Source organism: Bombina bombina, unplaced genomic scaffold (genome assembly GCF_027579735.1).
Source record: "Bombina bombina isolate aBomBom1 unplaced genomic scaffold, aBomBom1.pri scaffold_2563, whole genome shotgun sequence".
In the NCBI taxonomy this organism is placed as follows: domain Eukaryota; kingdom Metazoa; phylum Chordata; class Amphibia; order Anura; family Bombinatoridae; genus Bombina; species Bombina bombina.
This window is the reverse complement of record NW_026512508.1, coordinates 8,494-26,961: the sequence shown is the minus strand read 5'-3', so window position 1 is coordinate 26,961 and position 18,468 is coordinate 8,494. Positions and strand designations below refer to the sequence as shown.

General features: G+C 37.3%; 1 protein-coding gene and 1 pseudogene across 1 annotated transcript; one reads left to right on the top strand and one right to left on the bottom strand.

The window, feature by feature from the left end:
* Positions 1–4,451: 4,451 nt before the first annotated feature.
* Positions 4,452–6,600, top strand: LOC128644338 (calcium release-activated calcium channel protein 1-like; annotated as a pseudogene).
* Positions 6,601–14,923: 8,323 nt separating this feature from the next.
* LOC128644337 (calcium release-activated calcium channel protein 1-like) lies at positions 14,924–17,376 on the bottom strand. Its single transcript, XM_053696994.1, has one exon. The coding sequence runs from the start codon at positions 17,348–17,350 to the stop codon at positions 16,799–16,801; it is 552 nt and encodes a 183-aa protein (XP_053552969.1). The 5' UTR covers positions 17,351–17,376; the 3' UTR covers positions 14,924–16,798.
* Positions 17,377–18,468: the final 1,092 nt, after the last annotated feature.

Sequence of the window (18,468 nt, the reverse complement as noted above, 5' to 3'; positions counted from 1 at the left end):
TATTCAAAATAAAATAAAGCTATTAAAGGGAGACAGTAAATAAATACTAGATATAATGATAATAGTGTGTAAATGTATTTCATTAAAATTATATTCATAAAATATTGAAAATACAAGTGTAAAGGTTTAGTTTTTATAATGTGCTTTAGTTTCTATAAAGTAATTGACGCTGTCCTGTTGAAACCTATGTTTCCCCTTATGTATCTCTTCTGTTGATGAGATCTACCCTTACCCCTATATTCGCACACATTTTTAACCTCTCCCTCAGCACCATTATATTTCCCTTATCTCTAAAACACGCACTGGTCACACCTATCCTCAAAAAAACCTCTCGATCCAACCTCCCCATCCAACTACCACCCTATTTCCCTACTCCCTCTTGCCTCAAAGCTTCTTGAAAAGCTACTACATGCACGCCTATCCCATTTCCTTTCATTAAACTCCCTACTTGACCCACTGCAATCTGGATAAGCAAGCGCAATCTACGGTGCTGAACCGAAAAATGGGTTGGCTTCTAAGCCTACATTCCTGCTTTTTAAATAAAGATAGCAAGAGAATGAAGAAAAATGATAATAGGAGTAAATTAGAAAGTTGCTTAAAATTGCATGCTCTATCTGAATCACAAAAGAAAACACATTGGGTTTAGTGTCCCTTTAAGTTTACCAACAACCTACTTACTGCAAAATTGAAAGTCCATTTCTCTCTGCTTATCCTCCCTTGATCTGTCTGCAGCCTTCAATACGGTTGACCCTCTCTTGCTCCAAACCCTCCAATCCTTCGGCATTTGCAACACAACCCTCTTATGGTTCTCTCCTACCTGTCTAACCGTACCTTTAGTGTAGCCTTCTCTGGGGCATCCTCTGCCCCGTTGCCCCCTTTTTGCTGGGGTACCGCAAGGCTCTTTCTTCGGTTCCCTTCTTTCTCAATCTACACGTCGTCATTAGGTTCCTTAATAAAGTCCCATGGGTTTCAATATCATTTGTATGTAGATGACACCCAAATCTACCTCTCTGCACCAAACCTATCTCCTTCCTGCAACCCATATCGCTAACTGTCTCATATCTCATCCTGGATGTCCTCTCACTACCTTAAGCTAACTCTCCAAAACTGAGCTCCTTATTTACCCCCCATTTTTCTATAACTGTTGATAACTCCATCATTAGCCCTACCCCATGCCCGATGTCTTAGGGTCACACTTGACTCAGATCTTTCTTTCACTCCTCACATTCAGTCCTTGGCTACATCCTGCTGCATCCACCTTTAAAAATATCTCTAAAATTAGACATTTCCTTACACAAAACACAACTAAGATTTGAATCCACTCTCTCATCCTTTCCAGCCTCGACTACTGCAATTCCATCCTCTCTGGTCTCCCTAGCTGCTGCCTAGCTCCTTTACAAACCATAACGAATGCCCTGCCAGGCTCATCTTCCTTACACGTCGCTCTTCATCTGCTGCACCTCTCTGCCAATTCCTTCACTGGCTTCATCTTTCCTCAAGGATTAAACACAAAATTCCGACTGACATACAAGGCCCCCAACTGCACTGCCTCCCCCATATATTAAGACCTTGTCTTCAGATACTCTGCTCACAACCTCCTTCTCTTGTTACCTCCTAACATTCCTGTCTACAGGGCTTCTCCAGACTGGCTCCTATCTTGTGGAACTCTCTGCCTCCCTCCACACGATTCTCCCCTAGTTTTGAAAGCTTTAAGCACTCCCTAAAGACTATTGTTCAGGGATGCATACAACCTACACTAACCTTTCATAATACCAGTTCCTCTCCTCCTTTGCCATCACCTTCATAAGAGCTGACTACAACAGTGCAACTCTTGGCAGGGCCTTCTACCCATTTGATCCCTATAAATGTTACCTTGTATACCACGCCTATGTTTATAGTGCTGCGGAATCTGTTTGCGCTCTACAAATAACTGATAATAAATAATAATTAGGGTCAGATATAAAATAGACAATAAAAGAGCATGTGCAAACAAGGATAACACGGTTTACACTGCCATTTTCTGCACACTCTCTTGCTTTATATCAGTCCACGGTTCATCTTAATTACTAATGAGATATTCACTTCCTGGTAAGCAGGAAGCGGCAAATTTGAAAGACATTACTTCCGAATCTGGCTGAGGTAAAGCACTCCCTGAGTCAGACAGTTCCCCCTCAGACAGAGCCTCCCTACCCCCAAATCAGAGCCCTGGGAGGGTACATCGGAGATAGCATCAGAAGTCGCAGGGACCCCATGGGCCTCTGCCCTACTGCGTTTACCTTGAAAAATTGGTAACTTAGATAAAACTTCTGAAAGAGTGGATGACATAACTGCAGCCATATCTTGCAGAGTAAATGAAGCAGACACAGTGGAAGAAACCGGCATTGCTTGAGTGGGCTTTAAAGGCTGTGACGCTTGGGAAGAAAGTTGCGGCATATCCTGAAGTTCCTCAGGCTGAACACATTCCTTAGAACTATCTTTATTAAAAAAATATATTTTCTTTGCACTGTAAAGCCCTTTCAATACATGCGGGACAAAGTGTAACAGGGGGTTCCACAATGGCATCTAAACACATATACATGTGCTTTGCTCCATGTCCTCCATGATATACAGAAAAAGCAATGGCAGGCTTGGATTACGTCTCTAAAATCTAGCTAATCCAATTTAAAGTACTTTGTCTTTAAAAGCCATCCACTGTAAAAACGTTCTCTTTTATTTTATATAAGAAACTAGACAGAGATAGGCTTCTTCTTACATATAGCTAACCCTGTAACGTAGCTTTAAGATAGACACAGGAAACCGTTTATGACTTGTAATATAAAAGAAAAAAAACAGTCACCCTCTGCGCTCCTACCTGCCTCCACGCTCTCAACACTAAAATCTCTTGTCCGGAGCACCTAAGATCGCTTGTGAGATAAGTAACAAGCGGACTAGGAACTGAGAGGCAGCGCTGTTATGTCGGAACCCGGATAGAGGAAACTGCGCAAAAGCGCGCCAACACCAAGCCCGCCCATTGTGTGCGGAACATAACATCCGTCCTCTGTGGAATGGATTTTTACACAAACAAGTACCGCCATTAACCGCAGTCTTAAAAGGGATATCAAAAACCTTCTTATCCCTCCTGAATAACCCAGCGTCAGCCAGCTCTGTAGTTCAATAAAGAAATAGAGAGAGTTGCCCATATTAGCGTCAAGCCACCATACTATTTCCAGCACTTCTAACCCATATGTGTTTGTTTCAAAAGTTAGAGTGTCTGGGGAAAAAAGAAGACAATATGTCTGTTCTCATTCTCTGTGACCTCAGTGAGAATCTGCATACTGCCATAAAGCCTATAAGCCCATAGTATCAAAACGTAGAGTACAGTCGTTCTGAGATATGCTGCAGGGCCCCAGAAACATAAAGTGCACTTACCTCCATGCTGAGGAACAGCATGAAAAACTCACAGTATCAGGGGGTCCACTCTTCCTCCTGAGGTCCTGTGCAGACAGAAGGGCCTTAGTTAAACTTCTCTAAAGCCATCACAGAAGAGCAGCATAAATGTGGGAGGCGCAGTGCAGGTAAACTCACCAGTTCCCAAAACCATAAGGTTATAAACTCAGAGGCTGCTCCAATAAAAATAGTACACTTTGGCACCATTTAAAAATAATAAACTCTTGATTGAAGAATCTAAACTAACACCTCACTTTACCTCACTCCTATCACTAACACAGGCAAAGAGAATGACTGGGTTGGGGGGAAGGGAGGAGCTATTTATGCAGCTCTGCTTGGAGCTCTTTGCCTTCTCCTGCTGACCAGGAGGCGATATCCCATAAGTAAGGATGAAATCCGTGGACTCGTCATATCTTGTAAAAGAAAAGACCCATTTGAGAAACAGGAGCCAGCAGGAATATGTAGACATCAGTATACATCTAAAACTTTGTGACTTGATTAGGAGTCTGAAAATCAGCACGTTATGTAAAAATAAACAAAACTATATTTTGTTACAAAAACACTCCCATATAGGCTACATAAGTGGAGCATCTACAAAACATTTATTTAAAGAAAAATCTAGTGTACAATGTCCCTTTTATATTTTTAAGGTCCCATAAAACCTGCAGAACCAATTACTTTTCCTGCATTTCTTATCTGATGAGAATTTAAACTTTGGCATTACTGTAAACTTAAAGGGTCAATAAACACCTTGTAATACAAGACATATCTGTTGTCTTGCTATAGAATGACATATTAGCCAAGTCTAAACTTTAAGTCATGAAGTATAAAAAAAAAAAAACCTGTTGAAAGTACCTTTATTTGCAGCCAGTTTATGCCGAGCTGAACGCGTTTAATGAGGTGACGCTTCCACCTCTTAGTCAATAGCCGTGCTAGCAGTTAAATGTATATATTTTGGAATTAGAGCGATTACCGACTTTTGAAGTAACTTCTTGTCTTTTTTTTGTCTCTTTTTACAGGTTGCAATGGTGGAAGTTCAGCTAGATGGAGAATATGCCTATCCAACCGGTCTGTTGATTGCCTTTAGTGCATGCACAACGGTGTTGGTCGCTGTTCATCTCTTCGCGCTCATGATAAGCACGTGTATTCTTCCCATATCGAAGCTGTTAGCAATGTCCATAATCTCAACTCTGTCAAAGAATCCCCACATGAGCGGATGCATCGGCATATTGAACTAGCCTGGGCCTTCTCCACAGTCATTGGCACTCTCCTGTTCCTGGCAGAGGTTGTATTGCTGTGTTGGGTAAAATTTCTCCCAGTGAACAGTCCAAAATCCTCTGTAAACGATTCTTCCATCAGCCCAGGAAAGGCAGCTGCGATTGCATCAACGTCCATCATGGTCCCATTTGGAGTAATTTTTATCATTTTTACTGTTCATTTCTACAGATCATTAGTTAGCCATAAAACAGACCGGCAGCTGAAGGATTTAACTGAACTTTCAGAGCTTGCTCAACTTCAGAATCAGTTAGACCATAGAGGAGACTCTGGACAATATCATCCTGGTCATTATGCATAAATATTAAAGTGCCATAAAACATGTTGAGATATGTGCATATCCTAAAAGGGCTAATTAAGTTAAAATAGTTTGCATTAAAAAAATGTTTAAAAATTGCTGACAAGTATTTTAAAATAATTTTCAAAATCGGTTACATAGCCATGCTGTCTGCAGTAGTCTGATCCACCACCCCTTATCAGTGTTTAGCTTCAGTAACACAGGCATCATATTTCAACTGAGTTCACAGCAGCTTAGTTGCTTCTAGGTATGCTACAGCAGATGAGTGTTAAAGTCTTGTATTCTACCACACAAAGGTGGATATAGATACAGCCATAAAAGGAATTGTGTGGGGGGAGTTAGAGCTGTACAATTCTGTAACTTAAAAGAAAGGTTAATGGCGAGGCACTGCAGTATAAATTTGCAGGTAAAGTAATTAAAGTACATATTATTATAATTTGTCGCTATCCCAACGTGTTTTATGTCCTTTAATATACCTTTTAAAGGGGTTAATGTATGTTTTGTTATATTGAATACAGTTCATAAACTGTCGGATTGACGTTTCCGTACTGTGTAGTTCCTTTTGAAATACAACATGCACTGTTACCACTGTAAAATATTAAGCAGATTGTAATACTAGGGATTTTGCTACTGGCCCTCAGCATGCTGCGTTGTGTCTAAAGGAGAAAGTATCTTTCTATACTTCCAGTCCACCAAAGAGTCTGCTCTTTACTAAAGAACGTACCCCTATAAAGGTGCTTGCCAAGGCTTACACTGTATGTGCCAAACTTCAGTTTAGAAAAGACAAGTCGTGGACCAATCTTGAAGTAGACAGAAGTCTGGAAATGAGTACTCAATATTCAAGCACATGCAGCTAATTTTTATGTAGCCACACAAAGTATAATCCTGCTTCTGTAATGTTTGCCTCTTCCATAAGGGCAAGCAATTTATTGTTTTGCATGTCACTGCAGGTCAGACTTTTAAGTAGCATGCAAAGGATTTAAGTGTAATTCAAATGCATGCATCACTTACCTTTTTGATTCACTGGATTGCTTTTGAGTTTTAAATATTAGTGTGTGTGTGTTTGTGTATATATGTGCATAAAGAAGTGTTTATTTTCTCAGCTTTTGTAAATCACACATTTTTATAGATCTTTTTCATTTGGAACGTCAACCTTATTGCTGCAAGTGCCTTCAGTGCATCATTTTAGTGCACTGATAGTTTTGCCATTACAAAATATTTTATAAGTACCAAATTTGTATCGATTTTCAGTGTATAAAATACCAATTTACAATATTACCATGCTCTTTTCACATAGCAAAGACAACAAATATGTGTTAGTAGAAATGGTTCAAGGGATACAGTTAATATTTAAGTGAGCATCATAGTTAAAACAAAACCTTGTTTGTGAGATATATATATATATAAAAAGAAAGAAAATAATTAAATCATGGATTTAAAAAAGATGTAAAAAAAGGGTTCTGTAGAGGATACCCAAAGTAAATTCAAAACCTTCAGGATATTATATTTAGTTCCAAGCATGTGGATCTATTATATCAGTTAGTCTAAACATAATCTTCAATAGGCAGCACGTATCCTAATGTTTCTTTAAAAAAAAAAGTGGAGCAAATTATTTCTCTGTAAACCATAAACGAGTCCAGTAAAATGCCCACTCACAAAAGTTGCAGTACTCCTTTATGCTGACAGACAGGTGTTCTCACAATTTGTTCCCCAGCAGTGAAACTGGTCAGTAGCTCAATAAAAGACTTATAGGGACAGTCCAGTCAAAATAAAACTTTCATGATTCAGATAGGGCATTCCATTTTTAAACAACTTTCCAATTAACTTTTATCATCCCATTTGATTTGTTCTCTTGGTTTTCCTTGTTGAAAGCTGAACCTAGGCAGACTCATATGCCAATTTCTAAGCCTTTGAAGGCCACTTCTTATCTCAGTGCATTTTGACAGTTTTCACAGCTAGTCCGTACTAGTTTGTTTGTGCCATATTGAAACTCTGTGCTTACTCATGTGGATTTAACTATGAGTCAGCCCTGATTGGCTAAAATACAAGTCTGTCAAAAGAACTTAAATATGGGGGTACTCTGCAGAGGCTTAGATACAAGGCAACCACAGAGAGGTAACAAGTATAGTAATATAATGCAAAACTAGGGAATAGGTAATAAAGGGATTATCTATCTTTTTAAACTATTACAATTCTGGAGTAGACTGTCCCTTTAAAGTAAAACCTGTAAATTTATTAAAACAAATCCAGAGGTGCTTTACACAACTATTACCCTCCTAATTAAATGAGTTTCTCAGTTAACCAGAGACATTTCTTTAGGCTTCTGAAATCAGTAGAACACACCTGAATACACTGCTTTAGTACCTCATTTAGGTCCTCCCGATTGTCTCTTTAGATGCTGTTAAATCGTGTTGCATATACTTTAGACCTGCTAGATAACCCCCTACATAGTCCTCCTGTCAGATGTGCTTCTTAAGACTCCCCCTTTTCCTGTTTGGTCAACTAGCAATATGTCCATAGGTATCATGCACTCTTTCTACCCAGAAGCTTGCTCGGCCAATAGTGTACATGCATGGAAGTAAAATCAATGCAGAATTTTTGTTTTGCTAAACTTGTAGATTTTACATTTTTTACTAGTGACAACATTTTTAAATGGGAGTACTTTTAAAATGAGCACTTTTTCATTATTTGATGGGTATATGATTTTTCTGGTTGGCACCTTCTTTATAAAACTTCTTCCTGTCTCCTGGGCAGCTTCAAATGTATCTGTGAACATTAATCAATTACCTCCAAACCAAAAGCAGACATCTTTGTACATTGCCTTATCTGAAGCATCTGGGAGATCAGGAAAAGAAAACTATGCTTTTTTTTGGGGGGGGGGCACTATAATGCTCACTTTAAAAGACTGTCCAAATATTTTATTATTCCCCTTTTTCTTTAATTATAGTCAAACTCCACAATATTTTATTGTTTGCTATGACGGTTTGGGTGTTTTGCTCAAAAAAGGTCTTAACCATACTTGATGTGCTTTTTTATTAAGCAGAAAATTTACTAAAAACTGTGAGGTGCATAGAACTGTTTCAATAAATACCCAACATTAACCGTCTTCTCCTGATTTTATAATGACTCTGTTTTGTATTGTCTAACTTAAAAAACAACGTTTTTGATTAACAAAGGGAACATGTCTGTATATTTTAATGTGACCCCTTTACTGATGGATTCTAGTAAGATCTTCTAACAATCATTCTGTTTTGCAGGTATATATTGATGCAATGTGTGTTTGAGATTTTGTTTTGTTTGTTTATTTGTTTTTTTGTGCACTTTGTCTAAACCCTTGTAATAACTTAACTATTTTGCAAAATGCTATGATCTGACTGTCCCCCCCCCCCCCCAAAAAAAAAAAATCTTATTTGTTTTAAAACCTGTATAATATAATAAATGGTATCCCCTGCATTTGGAGGGGTTTCCTTTAAAAGTATATGTTAAAGGGACATAATACTCATATGCTAAATCACTTGAAACTGATGCAGTATAACTGTTAAAGCTGACAGGAAAATATCACCTGAGCATCTCTATGTAAAAAAGGAAGATATTTTACCTCACAATCTCCTCAGCTCAGCAGAGTAAGTTCTGTGTAAGAAGTTATACTTCACCTGCTCCCAACTGCAGGTAAAAAAAAATGAAGAAATGAACAGCAGCCAATCAGCATCAGCAGTGCTAAGGTCATGAACTCTTTTACTGTAATCTCATGAGATTTGATTAAATTTGTTCCTAATGATCACGTGACCACTATTGAGGACGTTTTTTCACTAGGCCCCTTAGCTGAAATCAATTGAAGAGTTTTTGCCGCCTGCATTTATAGCACAGCACTGTAATACTGTGTACAGCACATGAGTAGTTTGTAAACTGTAAAAGAGCCGTAATAATTTTTAATGCTGGTCTTTTTTTAAATTGAACCTAACAGGAAGTAAATGTCCTAATATTATATAACACATTATATATTAAGATATAATATTACAATATTAATGTAATTTTGAGAGAGTCCTGGAACCAAACTCATTTACTTCCCATTGAAATGATATAATTGGATTAGTTTTGCACAGGTTTTTTTTTAATACAACTATTCCTTCAAGAACAGAACCCTGATGTGAAGTGTGTACCTAGGGCTACCTGTACATGATTTAATCAAGTCAAGGAGATTTTAAATATTTTTGTAGAGGATTGTATTCGTTCAGTCTTTTTTTTTTTTATCTCTCTCTGTTTAAAGCTTGGCAGCGTTGTTAGAGCTTGGTTGCATTCTGCAAAGACTTATTAGAGGGAGTAAATGTACTCTGCATTAAAATCTTGTCTGAGTAAGAGCCTTTTAAGTGGCTTAAACTGAAGTATGCAACGTTCTTAATTTGCTAAATATTTGACATAATTCTATTTATTAAAGCAGAATAAAGTTTCTAAATTAAACTTGTTTTCCCTGAGTGCATGCCACATTTTGAACACATTCCACTCATCCAACAAACTATAATTTGAGTGCGTCCGAGCAGACAGTCACAGGATGTCCAACCTAAATGATTAAAGTGAAACGCAAGGATTTACCAATGCAACAAATAAAGGGGACTTTAAGTCATTAAGTATATAATACTTCATGCTGGAAGTTTCTTTGTCTGTAGTGTTCACCAAACGGAGTGCCTCAGGCAGCCCACGGCAGAACTCTTTTTATCACTGAGGTGATTTTAACCAATAGCGAGCTAGCTATCCAGCATAATGCAGTGGGCGGTGAACGCTGCAGACAAATAAAGGAACTTTCAGCATAGAAACATAGATATTGACGGCAGATAAGAGCCATAGGCCCAGCAAGTCTGCCCGACCTTACCTAACAGTATAAACTTATCTAGTTTGTAGGATAGCCCTATGCTTGTCCCATGCATTTTTAAAGTCCCCCACAGTGTTTGTTGCTCTACCCTCTTGAGGAAGTTTATTCCATAAATCAATCACTCTTTCTGTAAAGAAGTGCTTCCTCAAATTACTCCTGAATCTACTACCCTTTAGCTTGAGCTCATGACCCCTTGTTCTTGAATTTTCCATTTTATGTAAAATACCCACAGCCTCAGTTTTACTAAACCCTTTAATGTACTTGAAAGTTGCTATCATATCACCTCTTTCCCTTCTCTCCTCTAAGCTATACATATTTAGGTCATTGAGCCTATCCTGGTAAGTTTTATTTTTTAGACCATGTACCATTTTGGTAGCCCTCCTTTGCACAGATTCAAGTTTGTTAATATCCTTCTGAAGATATGGCCTCCAGAACTGCACACAATACGCAAGATGAGGCCTAACTAATGATCTATAAAGTGGCATAAGAACCTTACTACTTCTGCTGCAAATACCTCTACCAATACATCCAAGCATTCTGCTAGCCTTACTCGCTGCATTACTACATTGTTTACTAAGTTTTAAATCATCTGAAATAATAATTCCCAAGTCCTGTTCCTCGTCTGTAACAGTCAGTAAAGTGTCATTGAGTCTGTAATTAACATTTGGATATTATCTACTTCATGACTGAAAGTCCCCTTTATTTGTTGCACTGGTAAATCCTAGCATTTCAGAAACTCTAGGATTTACTATCACTTTAAGCTGTGTTCTGAAAATGGTCTTCATAGGTTGCAGCCAAGCTTGTCAGTAACATCATGATTATAAAGAATATAATAAATACAATGTGCAATAACAAATTTGGGCTCACTGCATTGTAGCCTTTTTTTTGGTAGCAAAAAGCAAAACTATTAGTTATATGGAGTAAATGCTTATAGACACTAAGGACTCGTTTCCATTGAGGTGGTAAAGTTTGGAAACTGGTGATAACATAAAAATTCTCCACAGACTTTAATGGAGATAAATGTTTTTATCACCAGTTTCCAAACTTTACCACCTCAATAGAAACGAGTCCTTAGTGTCTATAAGCATTTACTCCATATTACTAATAGTTTTGCTTTTTGCTACCAAAAAAAGAAAGAAAAAAAGGCTACAATGCAGTGAGCCCAAATTTGTTATTGCACATTGTATTTATTATATTCTTTATAATCATGATGTTACTGACAAGCTTGGCTGCAACCTATGAAGACCATTTTCAGGAGACAGCTTAAAGTGATAGTAAATCCTAGAGTTTCTGAAATGCTAGGATTTACCAGTGCAACAAATAAAGGGGACTTTCAGTCATGAAGTAGAAAATATCCAAATGTTAATTACAGACTCAATGACACTTTACTGACTGTTACAGACGAGGAACAGGACTTGGGAATTATTATTTCAGATGATTTAAAACTTAGTAAACAATGTAGTAATGCAGCGAGTAAGGCTAGCAGAATGCTTGGATGTATTGGTAGAGGTATTTGCAGCAGAAGTAGTAAGGTTCTTATGCCACTTTATAGATCATTAGTTAGGCCTCATCTTGCGTATTGTGTGCAGTTCTGGAGGCCATATCTTCAGAAGGATATTAACAAACTTGAATCTGTGCAAAGGAGGGCTACCAAAATGGTACATGGTCTAAAAAATAAAACTTACCAGGATAGGCTCAATGACCTAAATATGTATAGCTTAGAGGAGAGAAGGGAAAGAGGTGATATGATAGCAACTTTCAAGTACATTAAAGGGTTTAGTAAAACTGAGGCTGTGGGTATTTTACATAAAATGGAAAATTCAAGAACAAGGGGTCATGAGCTCAAGCTAAAGGGTAGTAGATTCAGGAGTAATTTGAGGAAGCACTTCTTTACAGAAAGAGTGATTGATTTATGGAATAAACTTCCTCAAGAGGTAGAGCAACAAACACTGTGGGGGACTTTAAAAATGCATGGGACAAGCATAGGGCTATCCTACAAACTAGATAAGTTTATACTGTTAGGTAAGGTCGGGCAGACTTGCTGGGCCTATGGCTCTTATCTGCCGTCAATATCTATGTTTCTATGCTGAAAGTTCCTTTATTTGTCTGCAGCGTTCACCGCCCACTGGCATTATGCTGGATAGCTAGCACGCTATTGGCTAAAATCAACTCAGTGATAAAGAGTTCTGCCGTGGGCTGCCTGAGGCACTCTGTTTGGTGAACGCTACAGACAAAGAAACTTCCAGCATGAAGTATTATATACTTAATGACTTAAAGTCCCTTTTATTTGTTGCATTGGTAAATCCTAGCGTTTTCAGAAACGCTAGGATTTACGATCACTTTAATCATTTGGCTTGGACATCCTGTGACTGTCTGCTCGGACACACTCAAATTATAGTTTGTTGGATGAGTGGAGTGCTGTTCAAAATGTGGCATGCACTCAGGGAAAACAAGTTTAATTAGAAACTTTATTATTCTGCTTTAATAAATAGAATTATGTCAAATATTTAGCAAATTAAAAAGTTGCATACTTAGTTTAAGCCACCTTAAAGGCTTACTCAGACAAGATTTTAATGCAGAGTACATTTACTCCCTCTAATAAGTCCTTTGCAGAATGCAAACCAAGCTCTAACAACGATGCCAAGCTTTAAACAGAGAGAGATAAAAAAAAAAAAAGACTGAACGAATACAATCCTCTACAAAATATTTAAAATCTCCTTGACTTGATTAAATCATGTAAGATAGCCCTAGGTACAACACTTCACATCAGGGTTCTGTTCTTGAAGGAATAGTTGTATAAAAAAAAACAAAAAAACTGTGCAAAAACTAATCCAATTATTAATTTCAATGGGAAGTAAATGAGTTTGGTATCCAGGACTCTCTCAAAAATTACCATTAATTATTGTAAATATTCTATTTTAATATATAATGTGTTATATAATCTTAGGACATTTACTTCCTGTTAGTTCAATTTAAAAAAAGACCAGCATTAAAATTATTACGGCTCTTTTACAGTTACAAACTAATCATGTGCTGTACACAGTATTACCAGTGCTGTGCTATAAATGCAGGCCCGGCAAAACCTCTTCAATTGATTTCAGCTAAGGGGCCTGTGGAAAAAACGTCCTCAATAGTGGTCACGTGATCATTAGGAACAAATTTAATCAAATCTCATGAGATTACAGTAAAAGAGTTCATGACCCTCAGCACTGCTGATGCTGATTGGCTGCTGTTCATTTCTTCATCCATTTCTTTTTTTACCTGCAGTTGGGAGCAGGTGAAGTATAACTTCTTACACAGAACTTACTCTGCTGAGCTTAGAAGATTGTGAGGTAAAAATCTTCCTTTTTTACATAGAGATGCTCAGGTGATATTTTTCCTGTCAGCTTTATACAGTTATACTGCATCAGTTTCAAGTGATTTAGCATATGAGTATTATGTCCCTTTAACATATACTTTTAAAGGGAAACCCCCTCCAAATGCAGGGGATACCAATTTATTATATTATACAGGTTTTAAACAAATAAGATTTTTTTTTTTTGGGGGGGGGGGGGGACAGTCAGATCATAGGATTTTGCAAATAGTTAAGTTATTACAAGGGTTTAGACAAAGTGCACAAAAAAACAAAATAAACAAACAAAACAAAATCTCAAACACACATTGCATCAATATATACCTGCAAAACAGAATGATTGTTAGAAGATCTTACTAGAATCCATCAGTAAAGGGGTCACATTAAAATATACAGACATGTTCCCTTTGTTAATCAAAACGTGTTTTTTAAGTTAGACAATACAAAACAGAGTCATTATAAAATCAGGAGAAGACGGTTAATGTTGGGTATTTATTGAAACAGTTCTATGCACCTCACAGTTTTTAGTAAATTTTCTGCTTAATAAAAAAGCACATCAAGTATGGTTAAGACCTTTTTTTGAGCAAAACACCCAAACCGTCATAGCAAAACAATAAAATATTGTGGAGTTTGACTATAATTAAAGAAAAAGGGGAATAATAAAATATTTGGACAGTCTTTTAAAGTGAGCATTATAGTGCCCCCCCCCCAAAAAAAAGCATAGTTTTCTTTTCCTGATCTCCCAGATGCTTCAGATAAGGCAATGTACAAAGATGTCTGCTTTTGGTTTGGAGGTAATTGATTAATGTTCACAGATACATTTGAAGCTGCCCAGGAGACAGGAAGAAGTTTTATAAAGAAGGTGCCAACCAGAAAAATCATATACCCATCAAATAATGAAAAAGTGCTCATTTTAAAAGTACTCCCATTTAAAAATGTTGTCACTAGTAAAAAATGTAAAATCTACAAGTTTAGCAAAACAAAAATTCTGCATTGATTTTACTTCCATGCATGTACACTATTGGCCGAGCAAGCTTCTGGGTAGAAAGAGTGCATGATACCTATGGACATATTGCTAGTTGACCAAACAGGAAAAGGGGGAGTCTTAAGAAGCACATCTGACAGGAGGACTATGTAGGGGGTTATCTAGCAGGTCTAAAGTATATGCAACACGATTTAACAGCATCTAAAGAGACAATCGGGAGGACCTAAATGAGGTACTAAAGCAGTGTATTCAGGTGTGTTCTACTGATTTCAGAAGCCTAAAGAAATGTCTCTGGTTAACTGAGAAACTCATTTAATTAGGAGGGTAATAGTTGTGTAAAGCACCTCTGGATTTGTTTTAATAAATTTACAGGTTTTACTTTAAAGGGACAGTCTACTCCAGAATTGTAATAGTTTAAAAAGATAGATAATCCCTTTATTACCTATTCCCTAGTTTTGCATTATATTACTATACTTGTTACCTCTCTGTGGTTGCCTTGTATCTAAGCCTCTGCAGAGTACCCCCATATTTAAGTTCTTTTGACAGACTTGTATTTTAGCCAATCAGGGCTGACTCATAGTTAAATCCACATGAGTAAGCACAGAGTTTCAATATGGCACAAACAAACTAGTACGGACTAGCTGTGAAAACTGTCAAAATGCACTGAGATAAGAAGTGGCCTTCAAAGGCTTAGAAATTGGCATATGAGTCTGCCCTAGGTTCAGCTTTCAACAAGGAAAACCAAGAGAACAAATCAAATGGGATGATAAAAGTTAATTGGAAAGTTGTTTAAAAATGGAATGCCCTATCTGAATCATGAAAGTTTTATTTTGACTGGACTGTCCCTATAAGTCTTTTATTGAGCTACTGACCAGTTTCACTGCTGGGGAACAAATTGTGAGAACACCTGTCTGTCAGCATAAAGGAGTACTGCAACTTTTGTGAGTGGGCATTTTACTGGACTCTGTTTATGGTTTACAGAGAAATAATTTGCTCCACTTTTTTTTTTAAAGAAACATTAGGATACGTGCTGCCTATTGAAGATTATGTTTAGACTAACTGATATAATAGATCCACATGCTTGGAACTAAATATAATATCCTGAAGGTTTTGAATTTACTTTGGGTATCCTCTACAGAACCCTTTTTTTACATCTTTTTTAAATCCATGATTTAATTATTTTCTTTCTTTTTATATATATATATATCTCACAAACAAGGTTTTGTTTTAACTATGATGCTCACTTAAATATTAACTGTATCCCTTGAACCATTTCTACTAACACATATTTGTTGTCTTTGCTATGTGAAAAGAGCATGGTAATATTGTAAATTGGTATTTTATACACTGAAAATCGATACAAATTTGGTACTTATAAAATATTTTGTAATGGCAAAACTATCAGTGCACTAAAATGATGCACTGAAGGCACTTGCAGCAATAAGGTTGACGTTCCAAATGAAAAAGATCTATAAAAATGTGTGATTTACAAAAGCTGAGAAAATAAACACTTCTTTATGCACATATATACACAAACACACACACACTAATATTTAAAACTCAAAAGCAATCCAGTGAATCAAAAAGGTAAGTGATGCATGCATTTGAATTACACTTAAATCCTTTGCATGCTACTTAAAAGTCTGACCTGCAGTGACATGCAAAACAATAAATTGCTTGCCCTTATGGAAGAGGCAAACATTACAGAAGCAGGATTATACTTTGTGTGGCTACATAAAAATTAGCTGCATGTGCTTGAATATTGAGTACTCATTTCCAGACTTCTGTCTACTTCAAGATTGGTCCACGACTTGTCTTTTCTAAACTGAAGTTTGGCACATACAGTGTAAGCCTTGGCAAGCACCTTTATAGGGGTACGTTCTTTAGTAAAGAGCAGACTCTTTGGTGGACTGGAAGTATAGAAAGATACTTTCTCCTTTAGACACAACGCAGCATGCTGAGGGCCAGTAGCAAAATCCCTAGTATTACAATCTGCTTAATATTTTACAGTGGTAACAGTGCATGTTGTATTTCAAAAGGAACTACACAGTACGGAAACGTCAATCCGACAGTTTATGAACTGTATTCAATATAACAAAACATACATTAACCCCTTTAAAAGGTATATTAAAGGACATAAAACACGTTGGGATAGCGACAAATTATAATAATATGTACTTTAATTACTTTACCTGCAAATTTATACTGCAGTGCCTCGCCATTAACCTTTCTTTTAAGTTACAGAATTGTACAGCTCTAACTCCCCCCACACAATTCCTTTTATGGCTGTATCTATATCCACCTTTGTGTGGTAGAATACAAGACTTTAACACTCATCTGCTGTAGCATACCTAGAAGCAACTAAGCTGCTGTGAACTCAGTTGAAATATGATGCCTGTGTTACTGAAGCTAAACACTGATAAGGGGTGGTGGATCAGACTACTGCAGACAGCATGGCTATGTAACCGATTTTGAAAATTATTTTAAAATACTTGTCAGCAATTTTTAAACATTTTTTTAATGCAAACTATTTTAACTTAATTAGCCCTTTTAGGATATGCACATATCTCAACATGTTTTATGGCACTTTAATATTTATGCATAATGACCAGGATGATATTGTCCAGAGTCTCCTCTATGGTCTAACTGATTCTGAAGTTGAGCAAGCTCTGAAAGTTCAGTTAAATCCTTCAGCTGCCGGTCTGTTTTATGGCTAACTAATGATCTGTAGAAATGAACAGTAAAAATGATAAAAATTACTCCAAATGGGACCATGATGGACGTTGATGCAATCGCAGCTGCCTTTCCTGGGCTGATGGAAGAATCGTTTACAGAGGATTTTGGACTGTTCACTGGGAGAAATTTTACCCAACACAGCAATACAACCTCTGCCAGGAACAGGAGAGTGCCAATGACTGTGGAGAAGGCCCAGGCTAGTTCAATATGCCGATGCATCCGCTCATGTGGGGATTCTTTGACAGAGTTGAGATTATGGACATTGCTAACAGCTTCGATATGGGGAAGAATACACGTGCTTATCATGAGCGCGAAGAGATGAACAGCGACCAACACCGTTGTGCATGCACTAAAGGCAATCAACAGACCGGTTGGATAGGCATATTCTCCATCTAGCTGAACTTCCACCATTGCAACCTGTAAAAAGAGACAAAAAAAAGACAAGAAGTTACTTCAAAAGTCGGTAATCGCTCTAATTCCAAAATATATACATTTAACTGCTAGCACGGCTATTGACTAAGAGGTGGAAGCGTCACCTCATTAAACGCGTTCAGCTCGGCATAAACTGGCTGCAAATAAAGGTACTTTCAACAGGTTTTTTTTTTTTTATACTTCATGACTTAAAGTTTAGACTTGGCTAATATGTCATTCTATAGCAAGACAACAGATATGTCTTGTAATTACAAGGTGTTTATTGACCCTTTAAGTTTACAGTAATGCCAAAGTTTAAATTCTCATCAGATAAGAAATGCAGGAAAAGTAATTGGTTCTGCAGGTTTTATGGGACCTTAAAAATATAAAAGGGACATTGTACACTAGATTTTTCTTTAAATAAATGTTTTGTAGATGCTCCACTTATGTAGCCTATATGGGAGTGTTTTTGTAACAAAATATAGTTTTGTTTATTTTTACATAACGTGCTGATTTTCAGACTCCTAATCAAGTCACAAAGTTTTAGATGTATACTGATGTCTACATATTCCTGCTGGCTCCTGTTTCTCAAATAGGTCTTTTCTTTTACAAGATATGACGAGTCCACGGATTTCATCCTTACTTATGGGATATCGCCTCCTGGTCAGCAGGAGAAGGCAAAGAGCTCCAAAGCAGAGCTGCATAAATAGCTCCTCCCTTCCCCTCCAACCCAGTCATTCTCTTTGCCTGTATTAGTGGTAGGAAGAGGTAAAGTGAGGTGTTAGTTTAGATTCTTCAATCAAGAGTTTTTTATTTTTAAATGGTGCCAAAGTGTACTATTTTTATATGGAGCAGCCTCTGAAGTTTATAACCTTATGGTTTTGGGAACTGGTGAAGTTTTACCTGCACTGCGCCTCCCACATTTATGCTGCTCTTCTGTGATGGCTTTAGAGAAGTTTAACTAAGGCCCTTCTGTCTGCACAGGACCTCAGGAGGAAGAGTGGACCCCCTGATACTGTGAGTTTTTCATGCTGTTCCTCAGCATGGAGGTAAGTGCAGACTTTATGTTTCTGGGGCCCTGCAGCATATCTCAGAACCGACTGTACTCTACGTTTTGA

Bases quoted from the DNA above. Each gene is read 5' to 3' on its own strand.
- LOC128644337 (XM_053696994.1), bottom strand. From the start codon at position 17,350: ATGGTGGAAGTTCAGCTAGATGGAGAATATGCCTATCCAACCGGTCTG.